General features: G+C 42.4%; 1 protein-coding gene across 3 annotated transcripts in view; it reads right to left on the bottom strand.

Annotated features, from left to right (window-relative positions):
* Positions 1–26965, bottom strand: part of ATP13A2 (ATPase cation transporting 13A2) — a 2158003-nt gene that overhangs the window by 963147 nt on the left and 1167891 nt on the right. For all 3 annotated transcript variants that reach the window (XM_044061825.1, XM_044061827.1, XM_044061826.1), the window contains exon 11: positions 11980–12111. In XM_044061825.1, the coding sequence (XP_043917760.1) occupies positions 11980–12111 (132 nt within the window). The remainder of the gene's footprint in view (positions 1–11979; positions 12112–26965) is intronic.

The raw sequence follows: 26965 nt of genomic DNA, 5'->3' as shown, positions 1-26965 counted from the left end.
AGTACCATAGCTGCTTCCCTCACAGACCTGACAAGGAAGAACAAGCCAGATACGGTAGTGTGGACTACAGCATGTGAGCAGGCATTCCAGAAGCTTAAAGAAACTTTGGGAGGACCCCCTGTGTTAGCCTGTGCAGATTACAGCAAATAATTTGTCGTGCAGGTGGATGCAAACCATGGGGTGGGGGCTGTACTTAGCCAGATTTCTTCAGAGAGAGAACAGCACCCAGCAGTTTATCTCAGTCGTAGGCTCCAACCCAGGGAGGGATGCTTTGCAGCTGTAGAAAAGGAATGTCTAGCCATAATGTAGGCACTGCAGAAACTTCAGCCTTATCTGTAGGGAACAAAATTCACTGTAGTGACAGATCACAATCCCCTAACATGGTTAAACAAAGCCAGCCAGCAAAATGCCAAGTTGCTAAGATGGAGACTAGGGTTGCAAGCATACGATATGTCACAGTGCAACACCACAGTGGGATTAGCGATGTCAATGCAGACGGGCTCTCAAGGCAGGGAATGGGGTAAGGTATACTCAGCTAAACCTATCCCTCTCAAACAACATTTCTCAAGGGTCACTTGAAAAACTAGCTTGACTTCTCCAGGGGGGGGGGGGATGTGTGAAGATAGGTGAAGGTTGCCAGCCTTGTAGATAATTCTGTTATTTGTAAATATTAATGTAAGCCACAGGCTTGTTCTGTTAAATGTGAAAAGGCTACAATGGATATTGAACTGCAAAAATGTAACAGTGCACTCTGCTGTAAGAAAGCTAAGTCAAGCATTTTATGACTGTCTTTGATGTCAAAATTCAAAGCTGATATGTCTAGAGGGAGGCATCCTGGCTATTGTTTTGAGACCAGAGTTAATGGCTAGAATTTGCATGTATAAATGTCCTTTATTGCTCTGGTTTCTGATCAGGTGTAAAGAATGCAAATGTAGCTTCTGTTAACCTGGGAACACCAGAGAAGTGTGAAGAACGATGTCATGTGAAGCAGCTCTGTGTTATCAATTTAAAGAGAGAGAATCAGAGAGCTCAGAGCTTTTTGTCTTGAGAACATCCAACATCCCCAGCACTGTCTTGCTCTAGAAGCAAGTTATTTAGAACCGTGTTTTCTCTTAGTCTAATCTTCCTAATTCCTAGCTATTTTCTGTGTTGATATTAGAATTTTTCTACGATATTATTTTAAGTATTTCTTTGTGATCTCTGAACTCCTGACTAGCACTGTGTAGTAAGAAGTATTGTCTTGTGTTCTTATTATTTATTAAACATTTTTAAACCTTTCAACTGTGGCTGTTTTGTGTAGAGATAATGTAAGCTCTAAGAGTACATTGCATGTATATGGTGATGCTGTACCAAGTCACTCTAAAGAAGTCTTGGCTGTTAGGTCACACTTACCAATTGGATAATAATATTGCACAGTAATTGGACACCCCTTTTAAGGGCCTTTGAGTAGCTAATAAATATTAGTGGGTGGTGGCAGCTGGTACTACCTTTTAGACTGGGCAGAAAAAGGGCACAGCTGAGAACCTGTGCCAGCCTTCCCCAGGAGCGTCTGTGCAGTTGTATACAACTCTTATCTTAAAGTGTGTGTGTGTGTGTGTGTGTGTGTGTGTGTGTGTGTCAGCTACTTGGGCAGGGACATGAAGCACTGGTTGGACAGAGCGGGTGTTGGAGGTTTTAGCTTGCCCACTAGGCTGAGATCTGGACCCTATAGCTGTGCCAGTGCCTGGACAGAAAGGGAGAAACTAGCCCCAGACTGACTGTGAACTCTGTGTGCTCTTTAAGGGAAATTGCACTTTACTGTGTGTGTATTTTATTAACCTTTCCCTATATGGATGCCCCTCACTGGTGTTAGTGGTAAGGATTGAGATTCCTTGGCCAGGGCACGGGCGTCACAGGAGCTCTCTCAGAAAGTTCACAGTATTCACCAATGTACAATAACTGGCTACACTAGATAGAAATTATATTTCCCAGAAATGTGTGCACTTAACTGAGAATTTTGATACACATCCAATAACCATTTCAGGTCATGTGCTAATAATTACCAAGATAAAAATACAGGGTAATTAAGTTAAGACGGGACACTGGCACTTCTTCACCTACATGTTAAAAAGAGTGGAATTTAAGGATAGGGTAATGAAAATTATCCGGGAGTTATTTGAGAAGATAGAAAGTACTCCAGTCATTATAGCTAATGAGTGGGACAAATGAAAGTGGAGTTTAAAAACAGGGTAGAAATAAAAGTAAAAGAGCTCTGGTTAAGAAGTAAAAATTATTTAGTGGGCTGGCAAAGGTTAAAGTATTACAAAACACAGAGATTCTCAAAGAACAAGAAGTGCAAATGCAGAGTGCTAAAGAGAAAATACGAGTGTACCTGGATAATATGCATGAGTTTAGAAAGACTACTGTTTCTTAACTCCAGAGCACAAAAACTTTTTGCACAAAGACTTGGGTAACAGAAAGGGTTGTTGCCAAAGTTAGGGAGCCTATAACAATAAAAATAACCAGAGATCCTTTAGAGGTATTAGAAATATTACAAAAATTTTATAAAAATGTTTATAAAGCAGAGAAGTGGGGAAATAAAGAAAAAGCACAAACAGAAATATTTATGGAAGACTTAAACATGCCAAGGTTAAATGTAAATAAGGCTGAAGAACTAACAGTTAAGACAGAAATACATGAGATAAATGGTAATGTATAACGACTCTGCATGAACATCTCTATAGATGGTATTCCAGTGGAAGTTTGGAAGCTGGGGGGAAGAAAGTATTAAAGATGTGGAAGGATTTATATTTTAAAATGGGGAGAGCACCAGTATACTTGAAAAAAGTTGTGGTGGATTTAATATCAAAGACTGTAAGACCCACCTGATCCAGCTTTGTATAGGCCCATTTCAAGTGTTTAGGTCTATAATGGCTAAAGGAATGGCAAAAGTGAGATCAAAATTGATACATATGGATCAATGTGTTTTTTGAGGAAAGCAAAGATTTGACAACAGTAACAGAACAACGATGAACCAGAGGGAAACAAAATGTAAGAAAATACCACTGCTATTGGTGAGTGTTGACAGAGAAAGCACTTGACAGATTAGGATGAGATTTTATAAGTAGGTCCATGGAAGCATTTGTATTTCCTGATACAATTATAAAGTTAATAAGAAGGTTGTATGAGGGACTGGAGGAAAAAGTCATAGTGGGAGGATTATGCTCTGATAAGTTGTGTCTGAAAAGAAGAACCAGGCAGAAGTGTTCTCTTTCCCCTTTATTTATGTTATATTTAGAATCACTGACAAATAAAATAAGGAATTCAGAAATTCAAGGATATAATTGGTGTGGTGTTCGAGAAAAGTTGGCTTTATATGCAGATATTATTTTGTACCTGATGGAACCAGAAAAGGACATCTCAGTGTTTAGGAACATTTGGAGACAGTTCCAGGTTTTTTCAGGATATAAAATTAATGAAGATAAAACAAAGGCTATAGTTATAAACTGGACCCACACATGAGATGGTTCAGCAATACCCACATTTATGGGGACATAATAAAATGAAGTATTTAGTAGTATGGCTTAAAAAGGATATTGTTATGTCAGCTAAGGATATGTGGGAACAGACTAAACAAACGATAATTCAAAAACTGAGAAACTGGAAGCACTTCACTCTGGACATGGATAGCAAGATATAAGCAGTAAAACATTTTTAGTTTGTTTAATTTTATACAAACGTCAGGAATATTTTTATTAACCAGAGAAGTTGTGGACAGTAATTAAAGAGTTGAAGGATTTTATTTGGAAGGGGAAGAGGGCAAGAGTCAAGTGAGATAAGCAGATCTTCTCAACAGAACAAGGAGGTACTGATTTGAAGGGATATCTTAGAGCTACACAGTTAAGGCTTGTATACAGAACACAAGCAAAACGCTACAATTCAAATTGGAATGGGAGGACGATGAAAGCAGGAGGATAAGTCAAGAAATACAGAAAGAATGGGAATTTGGACACAGATCTTAAGGAGAACAGCAGCAGTCATAAAAAATATTATACTCAAAGTAGAAGAAAGTATACTAAGAACTAAGACAACATGGGAATGGAGATTCAGTCCATAGGGATAACTGCAATTAAGGGTACAGAGAATAGGCAAGATGGGGATGGAATTTATTGGAGGAAGATTGCAAAGCAATCAAAGTACTGGGAACAAATAATTAGAAAGGGAAAGATAATGAGAAGAGGCCAAGACAACATTTCAATTGCAATTAGGGATATAGACAATAGGCAAGAGGGGGCTGGAATTTATTGGAGAAAACTGGCAAAGGAACTAAGGTATTGAGCAAATAATCAGACAGGGAAAGGTAACAGAATGGGAAGAGGCCAAGAATTTATTTGGACTGCAGGTTAGAGATTGCCTTCCCTATCAAGGATTGATGTCAGAGTGTAGGCGAAGAGAAAGAAATAGGGAGCTCCTAAACAAAAGTCCAGCACTGGTAGCGTTTTTAGTAGAATCTAGAAAAGAAGCTGCCATTAAAAAGGAAAAATTAGTAAAGCATATAAAATACTGCATAACTATAAGAATCAATCAGAGGAGGTTAGAAAGGATTGGGAAGAGAGAGTGGATAAGTATTTCACAAAGAAACAATGTAGGATATATGTATGTTACACAAGTAGACTCCAGAGAATTTTTCCTCAGGTAGATGGCATATGTTGGAGATATGACGGGGAAGAAAGAGGTGCTTGGGAACACATTTTCTGCTAGTGAAGTGGGTTGGCGGACTTTAAGGACTGCCCACCCGCAGAATGCACTGTCAGAGATGCTGGGTGAGCAAGACTGTTGTGATGAGTGAGCTATGATACAGAATTGGAATTGCCTAGAAATGGTAAGGTCTTGCTGTGTATAATTATGGTGGCTGTCAAAAAAGCAATTACTAAAAAATGGAAATCAAAATCTAAACCAACTATATTAGTAGTAGTGAATATACAACAGAGATAAAACTGGGATTGAGATCTTTTGAAAAGGGTATGGGCAAACTACGTTGGAAATGACTGGAATTTTGGGAATAATACATGAAGGGGGAATGAGTTTTAAAAGAAGGCATGACTTAAATAAGCTAGGTAATGTTCGACTGAAAATGACTGGGTTGATAAGTGATGTATAATGTTTACAACTGGGAGCGTTGTCAGTATGGTTTGTGATGTAAAATGCTTGCAACTAGGATTGCGTCGGTGTGGTTGGTTTTCATTTATATACATGTATGTCTGCTATGAAATACAGCAATACATGTGAAGTATAATGTATGTTAATTTGTTAATACAGTTTGATTACCTTTGCATAAATGTAAATTTGCCTATGTCACAAGTGATAATTCAATACAGGTGTTAAAAAAAAAAGACATTTGGATTGCAGGCTAGTGACTGCCTTCCCCTATCAGGACTGACAGAGTATAAGCAAACAAAGTGATAAGGGAATCCTTAAAAGAAAGACTTGCACTGGTTGAATTTTTAACTGAATCTTGAAAAGAAGCTGCTGATAAAAAAGGAATAATTATTAGGGCATGTGATGATAGGAGGCACTGCCAGCACAGCTAGCTGGATTTATGTAAATAATTATATGTTATTTGTGAATAACAAATTGATCTATACAAGATACTTGTGGTAGAAATGTATTAGAACTGTATGTCGTGCTTATATCAAACTGATTTGTACAGATGTTTGTGTTGAAAAGGTATTTGTAAATTGGTTGTGTTTGAAGTGTATCCACAGTGTGCCCTACTGGAGAAAACAGAAATGTACATACACTATTGTAACTGTTTAAATGTATACATTTTAACAGAGGAAACTAGAAGGTTAACCTCAGCCCAGCAAATTTTAAAATACATCTCAGATTAAATCATTTTACGGGCTAGGCCATAAAGATGCTATCTCACAGGTTTCAATGCAGCCAGAGACACGGTCTGTACTAGGAAGCTTTCTGTATTGTCTTTGGGGTGAACTAATTACTACTCTGGAAGCATGGATGTATGAAATAGTTTTTTGACTTCGACACCTGCCACAGATCTGAGCAAAAGCCCTTGTGTGTGTATTTTTACAGGTAGGTGCTAAATCATGCCAGCTTCCAGCAATGGGGGTTTGCATGGGAACTATAAGTCAGATGACCAGAAGTGATGTCAATTTTGCAAACTATCCCAGAAGTAATATTTTAGATATTTTGAGAAGTCTCTTAGTGAAGCAGAGCATTCTGTATTCTGTCTTGGGCCTGATAACAAGGACCATTAACCACATCATCTGCCTTGCTCCATTACATAAGTAAGGAATAATAATTCTATTAGATTCAGTCAGGAATACAGTGAGGCTTAGTTTAGATACTGTTTTTCTTTATTTGCCTGAATCTGAGCCTGTCCATCAATGTTATTTTAAATATTTTCTGTGATTTTAAACTATGATGTCACTGTGAATATATACTTAGTATTTCCTTGCATTTTACTACTTCTTAAATATATTTAAACTTTTCATTGTGGGATCTTTGTAGAGATATTTAAGTGTTGAGAGTATTTGCATATTTACTTGGTGACACTGTGTGGGCCTCTCCTAATAGCCTTGCTCAAACTGTCATTTGTAGTAATATTAATTTCAGTCAGTATATTGGGTACCCTTGGAAGAGCCTTAAGGTAACTAACAGGAGTGTCTGGTGGCAGTCATAGCTACCTTACAATCTGTGAAGGAGGCATAGCTAGTAAACTTCTGCCAGTCTTTCCCAGAGGTGTGTGTGTGTGTGTGTATATGTTAGTTACTTGGGCAGGGGCACAAAGCACTGGCTGGACACAGAGGGTGCTGGAGGTCTTGGTTTGGACACTCTGATGATATCTCAACTCTATAGCTGTGCCAGTGGGGAGTCTTGCTGGGGATCTGGAGAAAGAGGGAGAAACCAGCCCTGGACTGACTGTGTTCCCCATGTGCTCTTAAGGGAAATTGTGCTTAAAGCACAGAGCTGCATCTGGAGGTACTGTGTGCACACCCGTTATTCTCCCAGTGATCTCCCCCCCCCACTGGTGCCAGTGTTGAAGATTGAGACTTCTTAATTACTGGCTCAGAGGTGGGGAGTCACGTGGCATATAAAATACTGCGTATTAACTATAGAAATCAATCAGAAGAGGTCAACAAGATTGGGAAGAGGAATTAGATATGCAATTCATGAAGAAACAGTTGAGGACTAATGTATGGCTCACAAATATATAGTACATTCTACACAGTTTAGGATTTCAGCCTGAAGTGTTTGTGTAGATCAGTTTATACCCCAAGTAGACTCTAAAGAATTTTTCCTCAAGCAGATGGCAAATGTTGGAAGTATAATGGGGGAGAGAGAGGTACCTGGAAGCAAATCTTCTCTTTGTGTAATGAGTTGGCATACTTTAAAAAAAATCCCTACAGAATACTCCATCAGGAATACTAGACGAGCAAATGAGAGTAACTAAGGAAATTCTTTTTTGAGCTGACACAAAGGATCTGAATTGCCCAGACATAGTAAGACCATGTTAAGCTTAATGCTGATGGCTGCCAAAAAAACAATTACTACAAAATGGAAATCAAAATCTAAATAAACTATACTTGAAAGAGTGAATACTGTAACAGAGATAAAAGAACAGGAAGTAGGATCTTTAGAGAAGGGTAGGAGTAAATTACATACAAATAAATGGAAGTTGTGGGAACAATACATACAGAAAACATGTTTTGAATAAGGAATGAAGTTTAAGAGAAGGCAGGAACTGAACAAGTTATGTAATATTGTTTTGATTATATGATACATAATATATGTGATGTATAATGTTTGTAAATGTGAACTTAGCCCAGCAGAGAACTGATAATGTGATACAGATGAACAAAACCTTAAGACACACCTGAAACACTGATGCACATGAAGGTGATATGCATCTTTTTAAGTCTAAGGTTAGTAAAACTCAAATGAGGAAGACAGTGTAACAGATTGTGAAGCAAAAGCATTTTGAATGTGGATACTAACAAACTGGTTCAAGAATGGCAGATCCAGAACTGGTCTCCAAGAATCTTCCTTCTTTGGCACCAGAAACATTCTTGAATCAAATATTTTCCTAAACTGAGGTGAAGACACAGCTTCTACTACCACTTGAGACAGTATATGATGTAAAACAGGAGGAAAGAGAAGACTTTGGCCTGGCATATATAGTGGAACCCCTTGGAAAGGAGAAACGTCGTCCCACTACCATCTACAGCCTAGGTGGATCACATCTGGGACTCATTTGTCTGAAAAAATCTGTTGCCAAAGAAGGAAATGGAGATTTAGACTTTTGGGGGGAATTAAGGGACTGCCACTGTGTGAGGTGGAAGACAAGATCCCTCATATAGTCATTTTGACTTATTTGAATGTCCTTTATTCTGTCAAGGGTTTCCGATTTCTTTTTGGACCTTCTCTGTGATTGCTTTTTAAATGTCTGCTTACCAGCATTCTGCTCTGTGTTTTTGTTTTCTGTCAAAGATTGACAAGGGAGCAGAGAATCTGTTCTGCATCCAAGAAAAAATATTCTGAAGACACATCTGCCTTTCAACATCCTCTGACTGCAGGGATAAACTTGCTCTTCTTCTGTCTAGAATACAATGAATAATAATGTGATGATAGGAGGTACTGCCAGCCATACCACGGGAAGTGGGGCAGTGGATGTGTAACATTATGCCAGCACAGATGGCTGGAATTTTGCAAATTATATGCCATTTGTATATCAAACTGATTTGTACAGATGCTTGTGCTGAAAATGTATTTGTGAAGTTTGCTTGTGTTAAATTGTATCAAGAGTATGGCCTGCTGGAAAGAAAAGCAATGTACATGCATTATTGTAACTGTTTAAAAGTATATATTGTAACAGCATATACTGGGAGAGAACAGGTTAATTCACTTGACTTTGATAAAAATATTCTCGAAATTAAATTACTTTATGGGTTAAGCCATAAGGATGTTACCCCACAGTTTTGAAGGGAACCAGATACACAATGTCTGTACTAGAGAATAGGTTGCAGCTCCTGTAGGAACAGTGAAATGATTTTATGGTTTTATGACTTCCAGCAGCTGCACCACATCTTAGCAATGTTCAATCAGTGTGTATGGTAGGTGCTAAACCTCGACAGCTTTTGGCAGTGGGGGTTGCATGGGAACCAGATGTCAGATGATCATATGTATGTAATGTCATTCTGTACAGAAATAATGTTTTAATATTCGAGGAGACTCGCATCTCAGCAGCATTCTGTCTTGGATCTGACAAGGACTACTCACCCATCTTGCCTTCCTCTATTCAGATTCAAATTCTATATTCTTTTAGTCAAGCAGGAATAGATAGTGAGACTAGCTAAATACTGTTTTTCTATAACTGTGTGAAACTTTCAATCAGTGTTATTTTTAATATTCCCTGTGACTGAAACTCTGGTGTTTACTGTAAACATATATTTAGTATTTCATGTTATTTCACTATTTATTAAATATATTTAAATTTCTCATTGTGGTTAGTCCTTTTAGAAAAATATTTAAGTTTTGATTTGCACATTTATTTGGTGATAACTCTGGCCACTCCTGAAAGCCTGGCCTTTTGGATAACATTACTATCTGTATTAATATTAATTTCACTCAGCATAATTGGATACCCTTTTAAGAGCCTTACAGTAACTGACTAATGGAGTGCATCTGCTTTATAGTCTGGGCAAAGGTGGTACAGCGATAGATACAGAACACCCAGACCCCGAGCTGTGTGTGCCCTGTGTGCTCTTAAGGGAAACTGCACTTGTATTTTAAGTGAACGTCCCTCTCCACTGTCAGTGGTGAGGATTCAGGTTCCTTTATTATTGGCCTAGCATGGGGATGTCACAAATTATATCTTCCACAAACATTCTGATGTTCTTATTGGATAACACTTTACCTTTTGCCAAAATTTGTCAGGAGCAGTTTCTTCTGTTGATATCAGTTCATCTTTACTACTACAGGTCTTGGCTTCTCTCTCTAATGGCTAAATTTGGAGTGTAGACACAATATGTCCTTTCATTTAACAAAATCCTGTTGTGGAATCCCAGTCCATATGCTTATTTGCACTTTTAGTGCAGTCTATTCCTTCCAGCTGTTTTGTTACAACAGAAAATGTCAGGTTTCAAATGCTTCTCCATCTTTTAGCTCTACTATTTTTTGAAACAGTTCTTCTTGAGAATTTCATATTCAGCAAGTCTTTCCTTTATTTCAACTTCTGATTTGTGCATTTTTTTCAGCTTATCTAAATAGCTACTTAGTTTCTTCTATTTTCTCCCAGACTTTAGTCTTATAACTATATGTATTGCTCCAGGGTCTTGCTTAATTTAAACACATCTGAATGCATTCTATTTATTTTTTCCTCTAAATTACCAGAGGTCATTTTGTTTACTAAGGCTAAAATTGGGGCTGTTTTTTGTTGAACAGTTGCAAGGCTCTTTCCCACCAGAGCTTTTTCTTCTCCTCACCTTTTCTAGTCGATTTTCTCTTCCTTTCCCCAGATTTCTTTGTTGCTGACATCCAAGCGGTATAGTGACTAACTGAATTTTACCTAAATAGCTTTTTCAGAAAATCAGAAATCAGAGCTACTTTATTGATCCTGCAGGAAATTGCTTATGTTACAACTGCACACAAACATAGACGCAATGTAGACCAAACACATATGTTACATAATTAGATACGACATACAACTATACTCACTTTTGTTACTCCACATATATATCAGCAATATGTGACATAGGTAAACTGTTGACCATAGCCAATGTATTAGATGAGTTTGATACCACATATAGTTGTGACATGAAAAGAGGAGCCTTTCGTGTTAATTACCACTCACTCTAGGATATGGGGTATTGCACATTACAATACTATAAGGAAAAGCATATTGCTCAAAGGATAATAGCATTGATGATTAACATTCCACTGAAAAAGAGATGAGAGATAAAAAGGATGGGGAAAAAACATTGCACTATGTGGTTTCCTTCAGTAGTGGGGGTGGTGCTAAGACAGTAGGAGACATTAGAGAGTCTGATGGCTGTGGGCAGGAAGGATTTCCTGTGACGTTCAGTGGAGCACTTTATGCTTCGGAGTCCTCTACTAAAGGAACTTCTTTGTCCATCAACCACTCTGTTGAGTGGGTGATAAAATATTTTTCATGACAAACTTTAGTTGTGCTAACATTCTACTCTCAGTCCCGGTTTCAAGGGTGTCCAGTTCTTCTCCAACTACTGAACTAGCCTTCCTTACAAGTATGCTTGCCTCAGCCTTCTTTATGCTAGTACCCTAGCACGTCACTGCAAAGATTGTACTAGGCGCTACAGTCTCATAGAACAAACACAGCATAGTGTTGCCTTTTCCAAAGGATTTTGCTGACTGTTTTCCAACTCTAATCAGTCTGCAGTCATCTGGGATGTCCAGGCTGTTTTAAGTACTAGTTCATTAAACAAATACATGTAGCATCAAATAAAACTCTGTAATTGTCTGTACTTAGATGAATGTTAAAATGACTGCTTACATGCAGATCTACATTTGGGGACAAGCAGCAAATATTTGATACAATTTGCAAGTCTAACACTGTGGCATTTTATCAATTTAAGAACATCCCTCTCATCATAACACACATCATTCTGTTTCTTTCAATGTTTCTTGTAACATAAAACAACAAACATAACTTCCTAGAACACTACTGAGGCCAGTATTCTCTGCAAGAAGCACTGCAAATATATGAAGGCTCAGTAACACAATAACTAGCAGAGAAAATGCAGAGTGGTAGGATTCAAACCAAGGCATCCTCTTCTACCTGCAAAACGGAAGCAATACAATAAATATCTGTGTGTGTGTGTGTGTGTGTGTGTGTGTGTGTGTGCGTGTGCGTGTGCATGTGCACACATGTGCATGTGACTTTAAACAGCGTTAAATGCTGTTTGCCCTAGTCAATCAGCAGATTTTTCATTTGTTACTCACCTGTCAACATGCTTTCGTTTACCATGCATTCTCCTGTTAAAAGTGCTGCATCACATGGAAACAGAATACCATCTGTTGGAATAATAATGCAATCACCAGGGACAAGCTCCATGGAGTTAATAAGTTCTTCTTCTGCAACAGACAGACAACAGTTAGCAAGTAATATGATGTGGGAAAAAAATAGAGGTTACAATTCCAAAAATGCACAATAAAGTACTGGAGAAAATGCTCTAAATGGTTTTGTTTATTGTCATACCTGTCAACTGTCTGAATTTTCCCAGTGTGTCCAGATTTTTGCCTCTCATTTCTGGCTTGTTCATAAAATTTGTGGTTTTCTGGCAATATCTTAGAAGACTGAAGTCACCAAGGACACACATTTGTATTTCATGCCAAGTATCCTTCAGAAAATGCATGCTAATGCAAAACCTATTACTGTAGCAACTTTTTAAGTTTACATGAGCAATATTTAAATTTTGTCCCCGATTTTGGGCCTTTCTCCCCCAGTCCCATTTTCAGCTTTGTCCAGACTTCTTGCACTTATACTTTCTTGCACTTATACTTTCTTACAAGTTGAAAGGTATGCCTATGGTTAGCTCTAAAAAAAGATGCATTTAAAACAGAGTATACAGATCTAATTAGAAAAAGAAAGTACAGTTGTGTACACTTACCATAAATGTAGATGTTCGAGTGTATTCACTGTTGCAGTCCTCACATATGGGTTATCTGGCTCCCGGTAGCACTTAGTCGGCCCGAATACCAGAGTTCTTGGTATATGACGTTGGCTGCCGCCAGTTGTAAAACTGATGTCAGTACATCAGGTATAAAGGGTGGCAGCCGACACCATTTCGTCAGTTTTTCTTGCCTTAACTGTCAGGAGCCCCCAAAAGAAGGCTAACCCAGGAATGGTAGCACAATGGGCACGTCATACAAAAAATAAAAATCTATTGTCTGTGTCATAGGAAAAAAGGGGAAATGGTGGGTGGAAAACCAGGACTGCAAGAGTGAATACACTCGAACATCTATATTTATGGTAAGTGTACACAACTGTACTATGTTCTGTGTGTTTTACTGTTGCAGTCCTCACATATGGGTTGATTCCCAAAGCCCAGTAAGAAAACAAAGGGGGAGGAAGGATCACAGATTAAGGGTTGGTAAAGAGGCCCTGCAAAACTGCAGAGGCAAAACCAGCCCTGGATTTAGAAAACAAAGGTAGATTGTAATGCTTTGTGAAAGTATGGACAGAGGACCAAGTAGCTGATTCTAGAATGTCCTTAGTAGGCACGCCTCTCCGAAAGGCTGCAGAGGTAGAGGCTGCTCTAGTAGAATGGGTCCTAATACCCTGAGGGGGAACCTTCCCATGCTGCAGGTAACAAAAGTGAATACAATGAGCAATCCATTTGGAGATGGTTTGTTTTGAAATAGCTTTACCCTGAGCCCCAGGAGCAAAACTAACCAATAACTGTTCAGATTTTCGAAAGGATTTCGTCACAAGTAAAATCTCAGCTGTCTATGCACATCGAGAGTGCAGAATCCTTTTCCCCTTTATTTTGGGGATTGTTGAAAAATGTAGGCAGATGAATAGACTGGTTAAGGGTTAAACTGGAAACCATCTTAGGCATAAAGGAGGGATTGGTTCTCAGAGAAACCTCATCTGAGTGAAAAATAATGAATGGTTCTACAGCCATTAAGGCTTGCAGCTCAGATACCCTTCTAACTGAAGTAATAGCTAAAAGGAAAGCAGCCTTCCAGGATAGTAACTTCAAATCTGCAGAGGCAGCTGGTTAAAAAAGGGAAGGCAGAGTAAGTTTTTCCAGAACAAAGTTAAGATACCAAGCAGGAGTAGGAGCTCTTCTGGGAGTTCTAAGATTACTAGCTCCCCTCAGGAACTGCTTCATCAAGGGGCGAGAAAAAAATGGGTTGCTCAAAAGAACAATGAACCGAAATTGTTGAAGCGTGAATTTTGATGGAAGAAAAGGAAAGTCCACCATTAAGCAATCCTGCTAGGTAGTCAAGAATGAGTGAAAGAGAAGGGTGAGAAGAGTCTTCTCCTTTAGCCAGCATACAAGAGCAAAATCTCTTCCATTTATCTGCATAGGATTTTTTTGTGCTAGGCCTCCTGGTCTCATGAAGAACTTCAACCACCTGTTGGGAAAGATTTAAAGTATTAGCCAGGCAGTTAAATGCAGAGTTTGACGATGAAGGAACTTTCCCCCCTCCCTGAACCAACACATCTGGTACCAGGAGAAGATGCCAAGGCTGAGGCTGGGAAAGGCTGCAAAGTAGGGGATACCAATGCTGCCTGGGCCAATCTGGAGCTAATAGCCTTTGGTTTTTTGTCCCTTATCTTTAGCAGCACTCTGGGAAGAGGAGGCAGAGGAGTGAATGCATAAATAAACTGAGAGATGTGTCCATGGGAAGGACAATGCATCCACCCTCCAAGCTTTCTTGTGAAACTCCCTGGTGCAGAAGGTTGTAAGGAGATGATTGGTGTGAGAGGAGAAAAGATCGACTTGTGGGGTGCCCCAATGATGAATGATGCGACGGAAAATGTCCCTGTTCAGTTGCCACTCGTGAGGATCCAGAATATGTCTGCTCAAATGATCCGCCAAGGAGTTTAGCCTCCCTGGAAGATACTGGGCTATTAGATGTAAGCCTATGGATGCTGCTATGAACCATAGTCTCATGCTTTGTTTGCACAAGGGGCAAGAGTGAGTCCCCCCTTGCTTGTTGACGCACCACATGACTGTGGTATTGTCTGTTCTGATCAGCAGAGGCCCAGGATAGAGTATGTCCTTGAAAGCCAGCAAGGCCTGCTGTACTGCCATCAATGCTTTTCAGTTTACGTGCAGATGAATCTGCTGGGTGGTCCATGTCCCCTGTGTGCCCCTGCCATCCAGATGAGCCCCCTGTGCAACATCTGAGGTGTCTGTGGTGAGAATCTGGCTGGCAGGCGGGCGGAAAGGCAGACCCTTGTTCTGAGAACAGGCTGTCGCCCAACAGAGGAACTCCATTTGTAGATAGGGAATCAGGGTAAGAATCAAGTCTAAGTCCTGTGTGTGTTGACACCAAAGATTCTTGAAGTACCATTGAAGTTTTCTCATATGCAGCCTTGCATATGGGATCATCAAAATACATGAAGCCATGAACCCCAGTGCTTGCAGGAATTGCTTTGCAGAGAGCTGGGTCAAGCTTGTCAAGTTCATGAAGTAAGCAGAAAGATCTTCTTGCTTCTGTTGAGGGAGGAATACCATCTGGGTGGATGTATTCAGACTCGCTCCCAGGAAAACCATCTCTCTTGAAGGAACCAACTTTGACTTCCTTTTGTTGAGAGTGTAACCCAAAGAGGTGAGAATGTTCTTCACGAAATCCAAATCCTTTTCTAGTTGTTCTGGGGAGTCTGCTTGAATGAGACAGTCATCCAGGCAAGGATAAATCTGAATGTTTCTCTGCCTAAAACAATAAGTAAGAAGGTCACTGAAAAACCAATCAGTAAAAACAAAATGAAAACTCCAGCAAAGCTAGAACTTCCACTGAGTGACATCCCAAACCTCTTGCATCAGAGGCACATGGGATATATGCAAATGATCCTTATGAACATCAGGCGTTTCAGCTAATTGGCAATTCTGAATGTCCATGACAAAACTTGTTTTGTTTTATTGGACAATTTCAGACCAATAAAGCCAAACCCCACTAGCTGTGGATATGCATATTTCGGCCTTGTTATGACTTCATCAGCACAGCACAAGCAGAGTGTTTAACTAAGCATTAGAAACACAGGGCTGTTATACCCAACTGATGTCCAGTATCATTAGGGTCACTGCAAAAATATCTCAAACAACAAACTAAAACAATAAGTAAGAAGGTCACTGAAAAACCAATCAGTAAAAACAAAATGAAAACTCCAGCAAAGCTAGAACTTCCACTGAGCGACCTCCCAAACCTCTTGTATCAGAGGCACATGGGATATATGCAAATGATCCTTATGAACATCAGGTGTTTCAGCTAATTGGGAATTCTGAATGTCCAGGACTTTTGTTGTTTTACTGGACAATTTCAGGCCAATAAAGCCAAACCCCACTAGCTGTGGATATGCATATTTCGGCCTTGTTATGGGGTTTGGCTTTATTGGCCTGAAATAGTCCAGTAATATGACGAAAGAAGTCATGGACATTCAGAATTGCCAATTAGCTGAAACACCTGATGTTCATAAGGATCATTTGCATATATCCTATATGCCTCTGATACAAGAGGTTTGGGATGTCACTCAGTGAATGTTTCTCTGCCTGCAAAAAGCAATGGCTGGAGCCAGGCACTTTGTGAAAACTCTGGGAGCAGTAGATAAGCCAAAGGGCAATGCAGAGAATTGAAAGTGTTGCTCCCCAGCCCTGAAGTGAAGGAACTGTCTGCAGCTTTCCCTTACTGGGATCTGCAGATAAGCCTCCTTGAGATCCAAAGTTACCAGCCACGAATCCTTGCCCAGTATTGGTAGTAATTGAAGGGTGAGCATCTTGAATTTGGGAATCACCAGAAAAGTGTTTAGAATGGACAGATCCAGCATAGGGTGCCATGTGCCCACTTTCTTGGGTACCAGAAAAAGCCTTGAATAAAAACCTAGGCCTGCCTGATTGGCAGGAACTGGCTCTATAGCCTCCATAGTCAGTAGAGAAGAAATTTGAGTTCCTACCTCTGCCCTGAGAGTTCTGGGTATCCTTGTAAAATAGGGAAGGTGTGAAAGTAAACCTTGGTTTACTATACCGAGAATCCATTTGTTGTCTGTGATGGTAGACCATACCTCTGCAAACCTGTCTAACTTTCCCTCCAAAGGAAACCCAGGGTCTGCAGAGGTAGGCACAAGAAGGCCGGAGTCATTGAGAATGTTTGCTTTGGGAAGCTGGCTTAGAACTCCCTGATTTAGCAGAAGAAGAATGCCATTGTTTAGCCCTTTCAGGGGCAGAAGTCTGGCCTCTGGAAGATCTGAAACTCCTAGGCCTAGAGTGACCCTGCTTGCCAGGATCAGGGAAAGACCAATTTTTTGGAAGGATAATGCCTACTAAACCGAGGAGGCTGAACCTGAAGGAAATCTTTTACAGCTTGCGTAGATTTTGCCTCATCCTCAAACTTCTTTAGTACCTCCTCAGCCTTATTACCAAAAAGATTGTTCTTGTGCAAAGGAACATCCAGCAATTTAGATTTAACTGGTACAGAGAGAGGCTGCTCCCTCAGCCAAGCATGCCTTATAATTACAGAACCAGTGGCTGCTGCTCTGCAGGAAGCCTCCAAAGTGTCAAAACCACAATGAAGTGAATGCTTATTAACTAAAGTGGCAGAATTCAGTAAGTCTTGTAAATCTTTGTTCTCCTTCATGGAAGGAATATCTCCAAGCTTAGCCTTAATCGTCTCCAAAGTATAATGTTGATACTTAAGCATGTGAAAAAGACAATTCAAGGATCTAATGGCAAGAGTTGCATAGGTATAACCTTTTTTATCCCACCTGTCCAAGGCCCTAGTTTCCTTATCAGAAGGCACAGGGTTTTTAGCTATAGTAGCCTTAACACCCTTGGGGCCTTGAGAAATAATTTCTGGATCAGCAGAAGGGTTTTTTAAAAAGGAATTGAGATTCAGGAACCCTGTAATACCTATCTGGTTTTCAGGGGGCGGGAGGGACAGAATTAAAAGTTAAAGAATTTTCCATAAAACCATCATCCACAACTTCCAAAACTGGAGGTATAGCCAGAGGCTTATGCTGTGACAAATTTAAAAATTCCCTGATTCTTTTCTTAGACTGTGGAAAATCTTGACATTCCCATTTAAAATGCTCTAAGAGTATTCAAAGTATCCCCAAAAGAAAAATCTTCTGGAGGGGAGGCAGAAGGGATAGAGTCCACAGCATCAGAATCCTCAAAGCCAGAAAAAAGTTGAGAATTTCCTTCTTCACCAGCAGACATACTGGAAATCTCAGAAACTGAGACAGACAAAACATCAGGAGAGAATTCCCTAGCCCTCTTTAAAAGGGGGGGGGGGCCCTATTCAGGGAAAGATCATCACCAGCCATCTTTACCAACTGGGACTGAGGTACAGGAGGTGAAGCAGACGCCTGCTTGAGAGTAGGTTTGTGGTTGGAAGGTTTATTAGCAATCCAGAGGGACTCGAGAGGCCTAGCAACTGCAGAAGTCTGAATTAAGGTAGTCTGTCTAGTTCTGGTCTCATGTCAAAAAGAAGCATCAGAAGCCGGTGCCTGCAAAGCGGCTCCAGACCCATCTGAGGTGGCGACAGGCAGAGGGTCTAAAGATGAAATAGCAGCCTGCGGCATGGAGGACTCCGTAAAGGTCTCGGCAGAGGCTTACGGCTGAAAATCTGTGGACTGCAGGGGCTGCGAAAGCACCTCACTGACTACCACAGTGCTGACAACTAATTTCACCAGTGCGTCGTCAGTAGATTTAACCCTAGGCCTGTCGCGGTCCTTGTCTTTGTGTTTCCTAGGTATATCCAAAGTCGGGAGACCAGAAGACGCCATAACGATGAACTTAGGCCAGACTCCGAAATGCAAAATCTTAGCGATGTATGGTACGTGGGTTAAAGGAAGCACAGAGATCACAGTTAGGGACGTCGTGCTCAAGGTCCAAACAAGTTACACAATAGGAATGGAAATCACGGTGCGGAATCTGTTTTCCACAGGCAAGACAGTTAACTTTATCTGACATTCGTTAAAGCAAGAAGAGAGGATCCCCAAAGGGGTACTTATCTAAAGGTGTCCAACTTGGTAGGCGGAAAGCGAAACAAAGGTAAACGGCCGACTGGCACTAGTGCAAATTGCATCTGCTTCGGGCTCCGCGGCAAGAAAGACTGAGGAAATGGCGTCTGCTGCCTCCCATTATACCGGACGTACTGACATCAGTTTTACAACCGACGGCAGCCGACGTCATATACCAAGGACTCTGGTATTCGGGCTGACTGAGGGCTACCGCGAGCCGGATAACTCATATGTGAGGACTGCAACAGTGAAACACGAAGAACATATGGTGAATTCTTAAAGGGTGTGTTATCGTCTTCATAAATGAAATGTTGACACAGTTCTAATGCCAAGAAAAGTGCAAATATAATAAAATACAGAGCAGAGCTAATCTTTAGAATAATTTCCTCAGACAGAAACAAGGCTATACTTTTTCTGGGGTAGAGGGAGTACGTGAGTCACTTTGAAAAGCAGAGTTGTTAGGGAAGCAGTTAACTGCATGAAAGCAGTCTATCAGCCTAGTAACTACTCCTCATAAAGGTAGTTAATATTAGAGAAAAAGTATAAATCACCGGCACACATCAGCAAAACAGAAAAGTAACAGCAGCAGCAGCTTAGCAGCATGTCTTTGATAAGTAGTGGGGAAAAAGTTTTGCTGCTGCCAAGAGCAATATGCTGGCTTGAGGAAAATGCAGTAGGAACTCTAGTATGTTCAGGGTGATGACACAGAGCTCAGCTTTCATCCCACCCACTTTACAAGCTTTAAATATGGAAATGAAGAGCTGCCCTGAATGAACCACTAAACATGTCTGCTTCCCTGCTCAACACCACACTTAGTGTCCCTCTATTAGACCTCTCCATGTAAAACACCAGTATGCCTGCCACCAATTCTAGTGATGAGCTTCCTTCTACATTGTTTCAGCTATTACCATTTTCTGTAAAAGGCAAATTACTCTAAGTTTTTAGGTATGCACTCATGTCTCAGAAACATCCACTTATACCAAAGTCTGGTGCAATGCAAAATTGCTACCTATTTTTTGCTAGCTCTCCCACTCCACAAAGAAGGGAGAGTATTTTTTTTTTCGGGCCATGCTCTGACTTCCTGCTGATGGGAAAAGTGCCTAAATCACATAGCAGATTGCCATTTGCATTATGGCACTGAAGGATGTCAGGTGGGTGGACATAACTGATGTGCAGTGATGAGTATGATGTCAGTAACTCTGCCAGTTAGGGGATATCAAAAAAGGCCCTGGTGTGAAGGGCAGTGCATGTCATGCTGCCATCTCTAATCCAGCCTCCTTCCCTTCTTAATTTGCCGACTTCATGCTTCAACAAGGGATTTTTTTTTCTTGAAAGAGACTCTAATTTTGACTGACATGCATTAAATAAGAAGTTATGTACCTACCATAACGTTCCATGTTAGTTGTCTTCTCTCGCCTTCTTTCTTGCTTGATGGGTTCGGAGCCGATCCCTCGGCTCCGACTCGGCACTTGCTTTAGCTCGAGAACTCCTTTTACCAGCTCGAGGCAGCCCCATATCCCATGATGCAAGGCAGGAAGTACCCAGATCTCGTTTGTTGACAAAAGGGCAATAACACCAAGCATAAACAATACTTCCCAAAGGAAGAAGAAACTTACAGATGGAAAAAGGACCAGGTCTAATGGTCTTTAGCATTATAGTTTCTTATACAAGGTCTGTCCAGGCCAGGGGGAAGGAGGGAGGGTCGCAAGAAAGAAGGCGAGAGAAGACAACTAACATGGAACGTTATGGTAGGTACATAACTTCTTAATGTTAAGTTGTCAATCTCGCCTTCATTCTTGCTTGATGGGACCGCCCCTAGCACCTCTATCCTGGGTGGCTCAATGGAACAAACTCTTGAGGACTGTAGAGCCAAAACTGGCTCTGTCCCTGGAGGCCAAGTCCAATTTGTAATGGGAAACAAAAGTGTGAGGAGTGGCCCAAGTGGCCGCTGCACAAATAGTGTCTAAAGGTAGTCTAGCTTGAAAGGCTGTAGAAGTAGCTAAACTCCTAGTTGAATGTGCTTTAGGTTTTGAGCACAGCTGTTTTCCCCTGATCGTATAAATTTCAGTGATGACCAAGAAAGCCATCTGGACAAAGTCACTTTAGAAACAGGAAGGCCTTTTTATTATCCGCATAGGAAACAAAAGTTGATCAGATTTCCTAAATTTTTTGTTCTGTCCAAATAATATCTAAGCTGACGGTGGACATCAAGATAATGTAGCTTTTGTTCAGCTCTATCTGAATAGTTAGGAAAAATACAGGAGATCAATGGATTGATTCAGATTGTTTTTGAAGCGACCTTAGGTAAAATGATGGATTAGTTCTCAAAGATACTCTGTCTTTGTGAAAAATCAAATAGGGGTCGAACCGAAAGAGCATGAAGTTCAGACACCCTCCTGGCAGATGTAATAGCCACTAGGAATAAAGTTTTCCAAGAAAGATATTTCAGGGAACAAGAAACAGCTGGCTCAAAGGGGGGAAGAATCAAGGATGTCAGCACTAAATTTAAATCCCACTGAGGAGGAGGATTCCTGATTGGAGGCTTTAGTAGGAAAATCCCTTTCAAAAAGGCCCTGCAGAGTCTATGGGACATAATATTATGATCTGCTATCCCAACATGAAAATTAGAAATAGCAGCCAACTGAACTCTGACTGTGGAAGAAGAGGAGCCTGCATGGAAAATCTCTGCTAAGAAGTCCAGAACTGCCTGAACAGGGGCAGTAAAAGGGTCAATATTCTTGGCCTTAGCCCAATAAGAGAAACGTTTCCATTTGCTAGTATAAATCCTCCTGGTAGAGGATTTTAGTGAAGCTACTATAATATCTCTAACTGGGTTAGAGATCAAAGGAAGCCTGGCTAAGGAAGGAAGTGGAGCAACCATGCTGTGAGGTTGAGAGAAGGGATTGACCGGTGCAGCTGACCGGATTGGTGAATCAGTAGATCTGGCACTGGGTCCAGATGCCACGGCTGCACCAAAAGGTGACGATGGAGGAACGGGAACCAAACTTGTCGAGGCCAGTAAGGGGCAATGAGAATCAATTTGGCTCTCAAACGGTAGCTTTCTGGATCACCTGAGGGATCAGAGGAAATGGAGGGAAGGCATAAAGAAGTCCCTGGGGCCAATCCTGGGTCAGAGCGTCTCTGGGGATGGCCTGATAGAGGGAAGAGGCTGAAGAAGTCTGGACATTTGCTGTTTTGGGGAGTAGCAAAAGATCGCAACATGGACGACCCCATTCCAGAAAAATCTCTTCCGCTATGGATTGCTTGAGAGACCACTCGTGAGGCATGAGAATAGCTCTGCTCAATCTGTCCGCTATAATGTTGGTTTTCCCAGGATATGCGTTGCTACCAGAAACCGATGAGAGGAGATCGCCCATTGCCATAGTCTGAGCGCTTCGACACAAGGGGTAGGACTTGGTTCCGCCCTGTTTGTTGATATACCAAACTACAGACATGTTGTCTGTGTGGACTGCAATTGTCCCTACGGGAAGAAAGTCGTTGAGGGCTTGCAACGTTAAAAGCACTGCTCTCATCTCCAGGACATTTATGTGCAGATGGTACTCGAACGGTTGCCACGTCCCATGAACCATCCTGCCCTGATAATGACCCCCCCCACCCGATCAGGGAGGCATCCGTGGTGACAGTGGCTATCGGGGACGGAGGTACAAAGCACCTGCCTTGGTGAACCTGAGACGATGTGATCCACCAAGCAAGATGTTCTTTGCATGTTTGTGTCACCAGAATCTGGTGACGCATTGGGAGTTGCTGGTATGACCACTGTGTGAACAGCATCCACTGAAGGAGGCGCATGTAGAATCGAGCCAGGGGAAGAAGAGTGATGGCCGCAGCCATAAGACCTAATACCTTTAGAACCATTCTGGCCTGTACCTTTTGCTGGCCAGAATGATCCTGACATGAGTCTGAATGTCTGAAACTCTTTGTTCTGTAAGGGTAGCTGACATCCGAACAGTGTTTAAGTTTGCGCCTATGAAGGTAATAGACTGGCAGGGCGATAAGGATGACTTTTCGTAGTTGACTGAGATGCCCAAATGAGAACAAAGGTCTATTGTGTAATCCCTGGCTTGTATAAGCTGATGCCTGGTGGTGGCTGACAGGAGCCAGTCGTCGAGATACGGAAACACCTGGAATCCTTGACGCCTCAGGTGAGCCGTGACCACTGCCATGCATTTGGTGAACACTCTGGGGGCTGTAGTGAGACCAAAGGGCAGGGCTCTGAACTGGAAATGACTGGACCCCAGCCGAAAGCGGAGAAATCTCCTGAGCGCCTGTGAATTTTGATGTGATAGTACGCATCCTGAAGATCTATTGAGCACATCCAGTTGTCCTTCTGTAAGAAGGGCAGAATTGACTGAAGAGTGACCATTCGAATCTTGTCTTCCTGACAGACTTGTTGAGTCTGCTGAGATCCAATATTGGTCTCCAGTCTCCGCCTTTTGGGGACCAAAAGAACCTTGAGTAGATTCCGGCTCTGAATGGTCTATTGTGACTGGCTGAATGGCTCTTTTGCAGTAGTTTTGCGATCTCTAACTCTGCAATGTCCCTTAGACCGGTGGTACATCTGGAAGGGAACTTGAGGGGAAGGGACTTTCCTCGAAAGGAATTATGTAACCCTTGGATATGATCGACTGTACCCATCTGTCTTGAGTGAGGGAATGCCAGGCTTCTGGGTACAGTGATAATCTTCCCGACTGCCTCCAAGGAGGGACAGCCGGGCAACACCTCAGGGATGCTGAAAAGGCTTTTCAGGAAGAGACTCCCTGTTGCCCTGGTTCTTCGGACCCCTCTGCCTCTAGAGCGGCGCCTGTTGTTGTTACCCCTCTGCCTCTAGGGGTAAACTGACCACGTGAATCCGCGTGACTCCTTGGGATTTACGGAACCACATCTTCCCACCCTTCTGTCCTTTGGGATAAGGCCTAGAAGGGGTGGAAAACGGACTCCAACAGCAGAAAGAGTCTTGCCGTCCTGCTCACACCTGGTCAAGGTTTCCTTCACCTGAGGGCCAAACAAAGCTGACCCATCAAAGGGAGAATTTGTGAAGGACGCCTTAAAGGGATCCATAAAATCACATAGCCGCATCCAGGCTTGGCGCCTAAGAGCCACACCTGTGCCTGCGGCTCTACTCGCCCATCAGCAGCATAAGATATTAGCCGCATGGAGGAGTTAGCAATGGAATTGAGGGTTCCTAGCTGCGAAGCAATCTTTTCTTGGGCCCCTGCAGCTGTAGGATCCTGAACTACTTCTCCCAGCTCCTTCAGGATATCTCTCTGGAGTCTGGTGAAGTGACAAAGATAATTCAGCGAACGATAGCAAAGGTCGCTGAGGAAAACATCCGCTTGCCGTACCTATCCATGGTCCTAGAGTCCTTATTAGGAGGATGGACGGGCACGGAAGGATCTGCAAGTTCCTTTTTGGTGGCCGCAGCCACCACCATGGCATCAGCGGGACACCCTTTGTAAGGAATTGTTTGTCACTAGGGGCAGTTATAAATTTAGAAGGCCTCCTAGGGACTGGCTCTACAGAGTCAGGAGCTGTCCACGCCTTCGTGCTATAACCTGCATAAGGGGTCGAAGGCGGAGACACCCAGGAGGTGGAGGGCCGAGATCCAAACGCCTCTAGGTATACTGACTCATCCTCAGAGGGATTGTTGGAGGCCAGTTTCCCCTCTGTTTCAGAAGTTCTAGGATGTCTGAGAAGGAGACATCCTCAGAGGGGATCTAGGGATCCCTCTGACTCATCAAAGTCAGTATCCAAGTGACAGACTCAGGGAGTCTACATGCTTCCTCTTACAAGTCCTCTTCCTAGGAGGATCTCCCGAAACATCAGGAGAATCCTCGGAAGAGGGGAAATTCCCAATGGGGAAACCTGAGGCGGAGGATCTCTGGGTCCTGTAGCAAGAGAAGTGGCAGAGATGTCAACAGGTACAATAGAGGGAGGAGCTACGGGAAGAGACTGCTGACTGATACCAGTGGCCAGTACACTCTTCATCACCTCGAATGCTCCCCCCCAGGCAGGTCCGAGAGACCCGCTCCAAGAGCTAGGAACCCCAGGGGCCACCGAAAGGGAAGTCTCCGAGGCAGATGTCGGAGCCGAGCTCACCAAGGCCGAGGCTCCAAGGGGAAGAGCGGGTTCGGACAAGGGTCCGATGCCACTCACCCCCTCGGAGGAGACCATGGAAGCCCGACCACCGAATCCCTCTAAAGAAGAGGAGATAAGAGTAGGGGCTGAAGGAACAGAAGGGGGTATCCGTCCTCCAGCCGTAGCAGTAACCCTGCCCGAAGACTCCAACTCCAAACTCTGGGGTAGAGTTGAAGGAGGAACTGTAACGGGGTGTGGACCAACAGTCGTCTGCTGAGACGGACTGTGTAGCATTTGGGCCAGTACCTGTGACTTGAGCAATCTACTGACCACTCTCTAGGTCATGGTCTGACAACCTGGATGACCTTGAAGATCGGCTCCGATGGCTCCGCTCCGATAGAAGAGGGAGGCCGGGCCGAAAGTATCGGCTCCAAGGAAGGAGACCTCGACCTCTTCCTGGAATGGGTCATCGGAGCCGATATTATTGATCCTGTCGGCACCGATTTCGGAGCCGGCAGAACGCCGATGTATCGGCTCCAGCCGGAGCCGATACAGCCACCAGAGTAACGGTGTCGGAGCCGATCGGAGCCGACACCGATGCCTGTGCCACATGGGTGTCGGAGCCGATCGGAGCCGACACCGATGCCGTGCGTGGGTGTCGGAGCCGGTCGGAACCGACCCCACAGTGGTCAGCAGATTCGGCACCGATAGCCATCGGGCGCCAAGGCTTAGTAGATCCAGAATCGGCTCCAGCCGAGCCGATCTCGACTCTATACGAAGTCGGAGCCGAGGCCACAGGCTTAGAACCAGAAGCCTGGGTCTTGGCAGATTTTGTTGATTTTGTGGGCCGACTTAGCCGGAGAGCCCTCCGGCTTAAGAAGACCCCTCAGAATCAACTTATTCTCTCCTGCAGGACTCTCTGGCTGAAGGAGTGACAAATAGCACAGGAGTCCTGCAGGTGAAGAGGGCCTAAATAGTACAGGCAAGAAGTGTGACCGTCTGTCAGAGACATCTTCTGACAGCACGAGTCACACTTCTTAAAACCTGAAACCCTCTCTTTAGACATGGTGCCCAAAAAACACACACACACCAGTCCAATTAAATTAAATTAATCCCAAAAGGGGATATAGTAAATTAAACCAACACACACACCCTAACAGGGGGGGGATGGGAAAGGGAAATTAACTGACTAAAAATTTAAAAGAGACAGGGATTTCTGTCAGAAAAATTAAGTTTAAAGTTAAACTATCAAATATAAAAAGTTTTTAAGTAAAAAGGGGCTTAAATGTCACAAAAGTGAATTACTTACCAGGAGCTGGTAAAGAGAAGACCTCCCAAGCGAAGCGGCAAACGAGATCTGGGTACTTCCTGCCTTGCATCATGGGATATGGGGCTGCCTCGAGCTGGTAAAAGGAGTTCTCGAGCTAAAGCAAGTGCCGAGTCGGAGCCGAGGGATCGGCTCCGAACCCATCAAGCAAGAATGAAGGCGAGATTGACAACTTAACATACAACATTTACATTTTGTGTCACACAATTTCTATTAAGTTCATCTTCAGTGTTCTACACAGATCTTTGTTGCAAATAGGTGTCGGTCCATGGTCAACAAAATAAATATAAAACCACCAACTGCGTTACTCTGTAGGAGATGCCCAGAATAATGTAATCTACACATCACTCCACTTCCTGCCACAGCATCAGTTTCCTGCCATCTTGACAATATATATGTTTACACTAAGGTCTTTCTTTAGCTTGATTTAAAAGGACTACTTTTCCGTCTTTCATATCACACCTATCCTCACTCCACTCACATAAAACATAATGCAAGCAAGTCCCTGTGTTTTGTGCAGACATACTTACGGCTTAATCTGCTCTTCTGTTCTTACTTCCTAAGGAAAAGCATTAGTTACAAACACAAGAAGGCAATTATATTAGCTAGTAACCAGCAGAAAGAACCAGTGCATGCCAAAGACAAAAACAGATGCTAAACTGGCCTTTTTTGTTGCTGCAATTGTGAGTTATGTAGTTTACTTAAGTGTTTTGATATGACATCTCACTGCTGCCAAGGAACTGCTACTTCTCAGCTCATTAATGCACTGGACTCCAATTATTTATTTTATCTATCCTTTGTTGACAGGGTTA

The sequence above is a fragment of the Protopterus annectens genome, chromosome 2.part0 (assembly GCF_019279795.1).
Source record: "Protopterus annectens isolate FY-2018-M chromosome 2.part0, PAN1.0, whole genome shotgun sequence".
Lineage (NCBI taxonomy): Eukaryota > Metazoa > Chordata > Ceratodontiformes > Protopteridae > Protopterus > Protopterus annectens.
The sequence above is the reverse complement of the archived record's forward strand: the minus strand, read 5'-3'. Positions and strand labels throughout refer to the sequence as shown.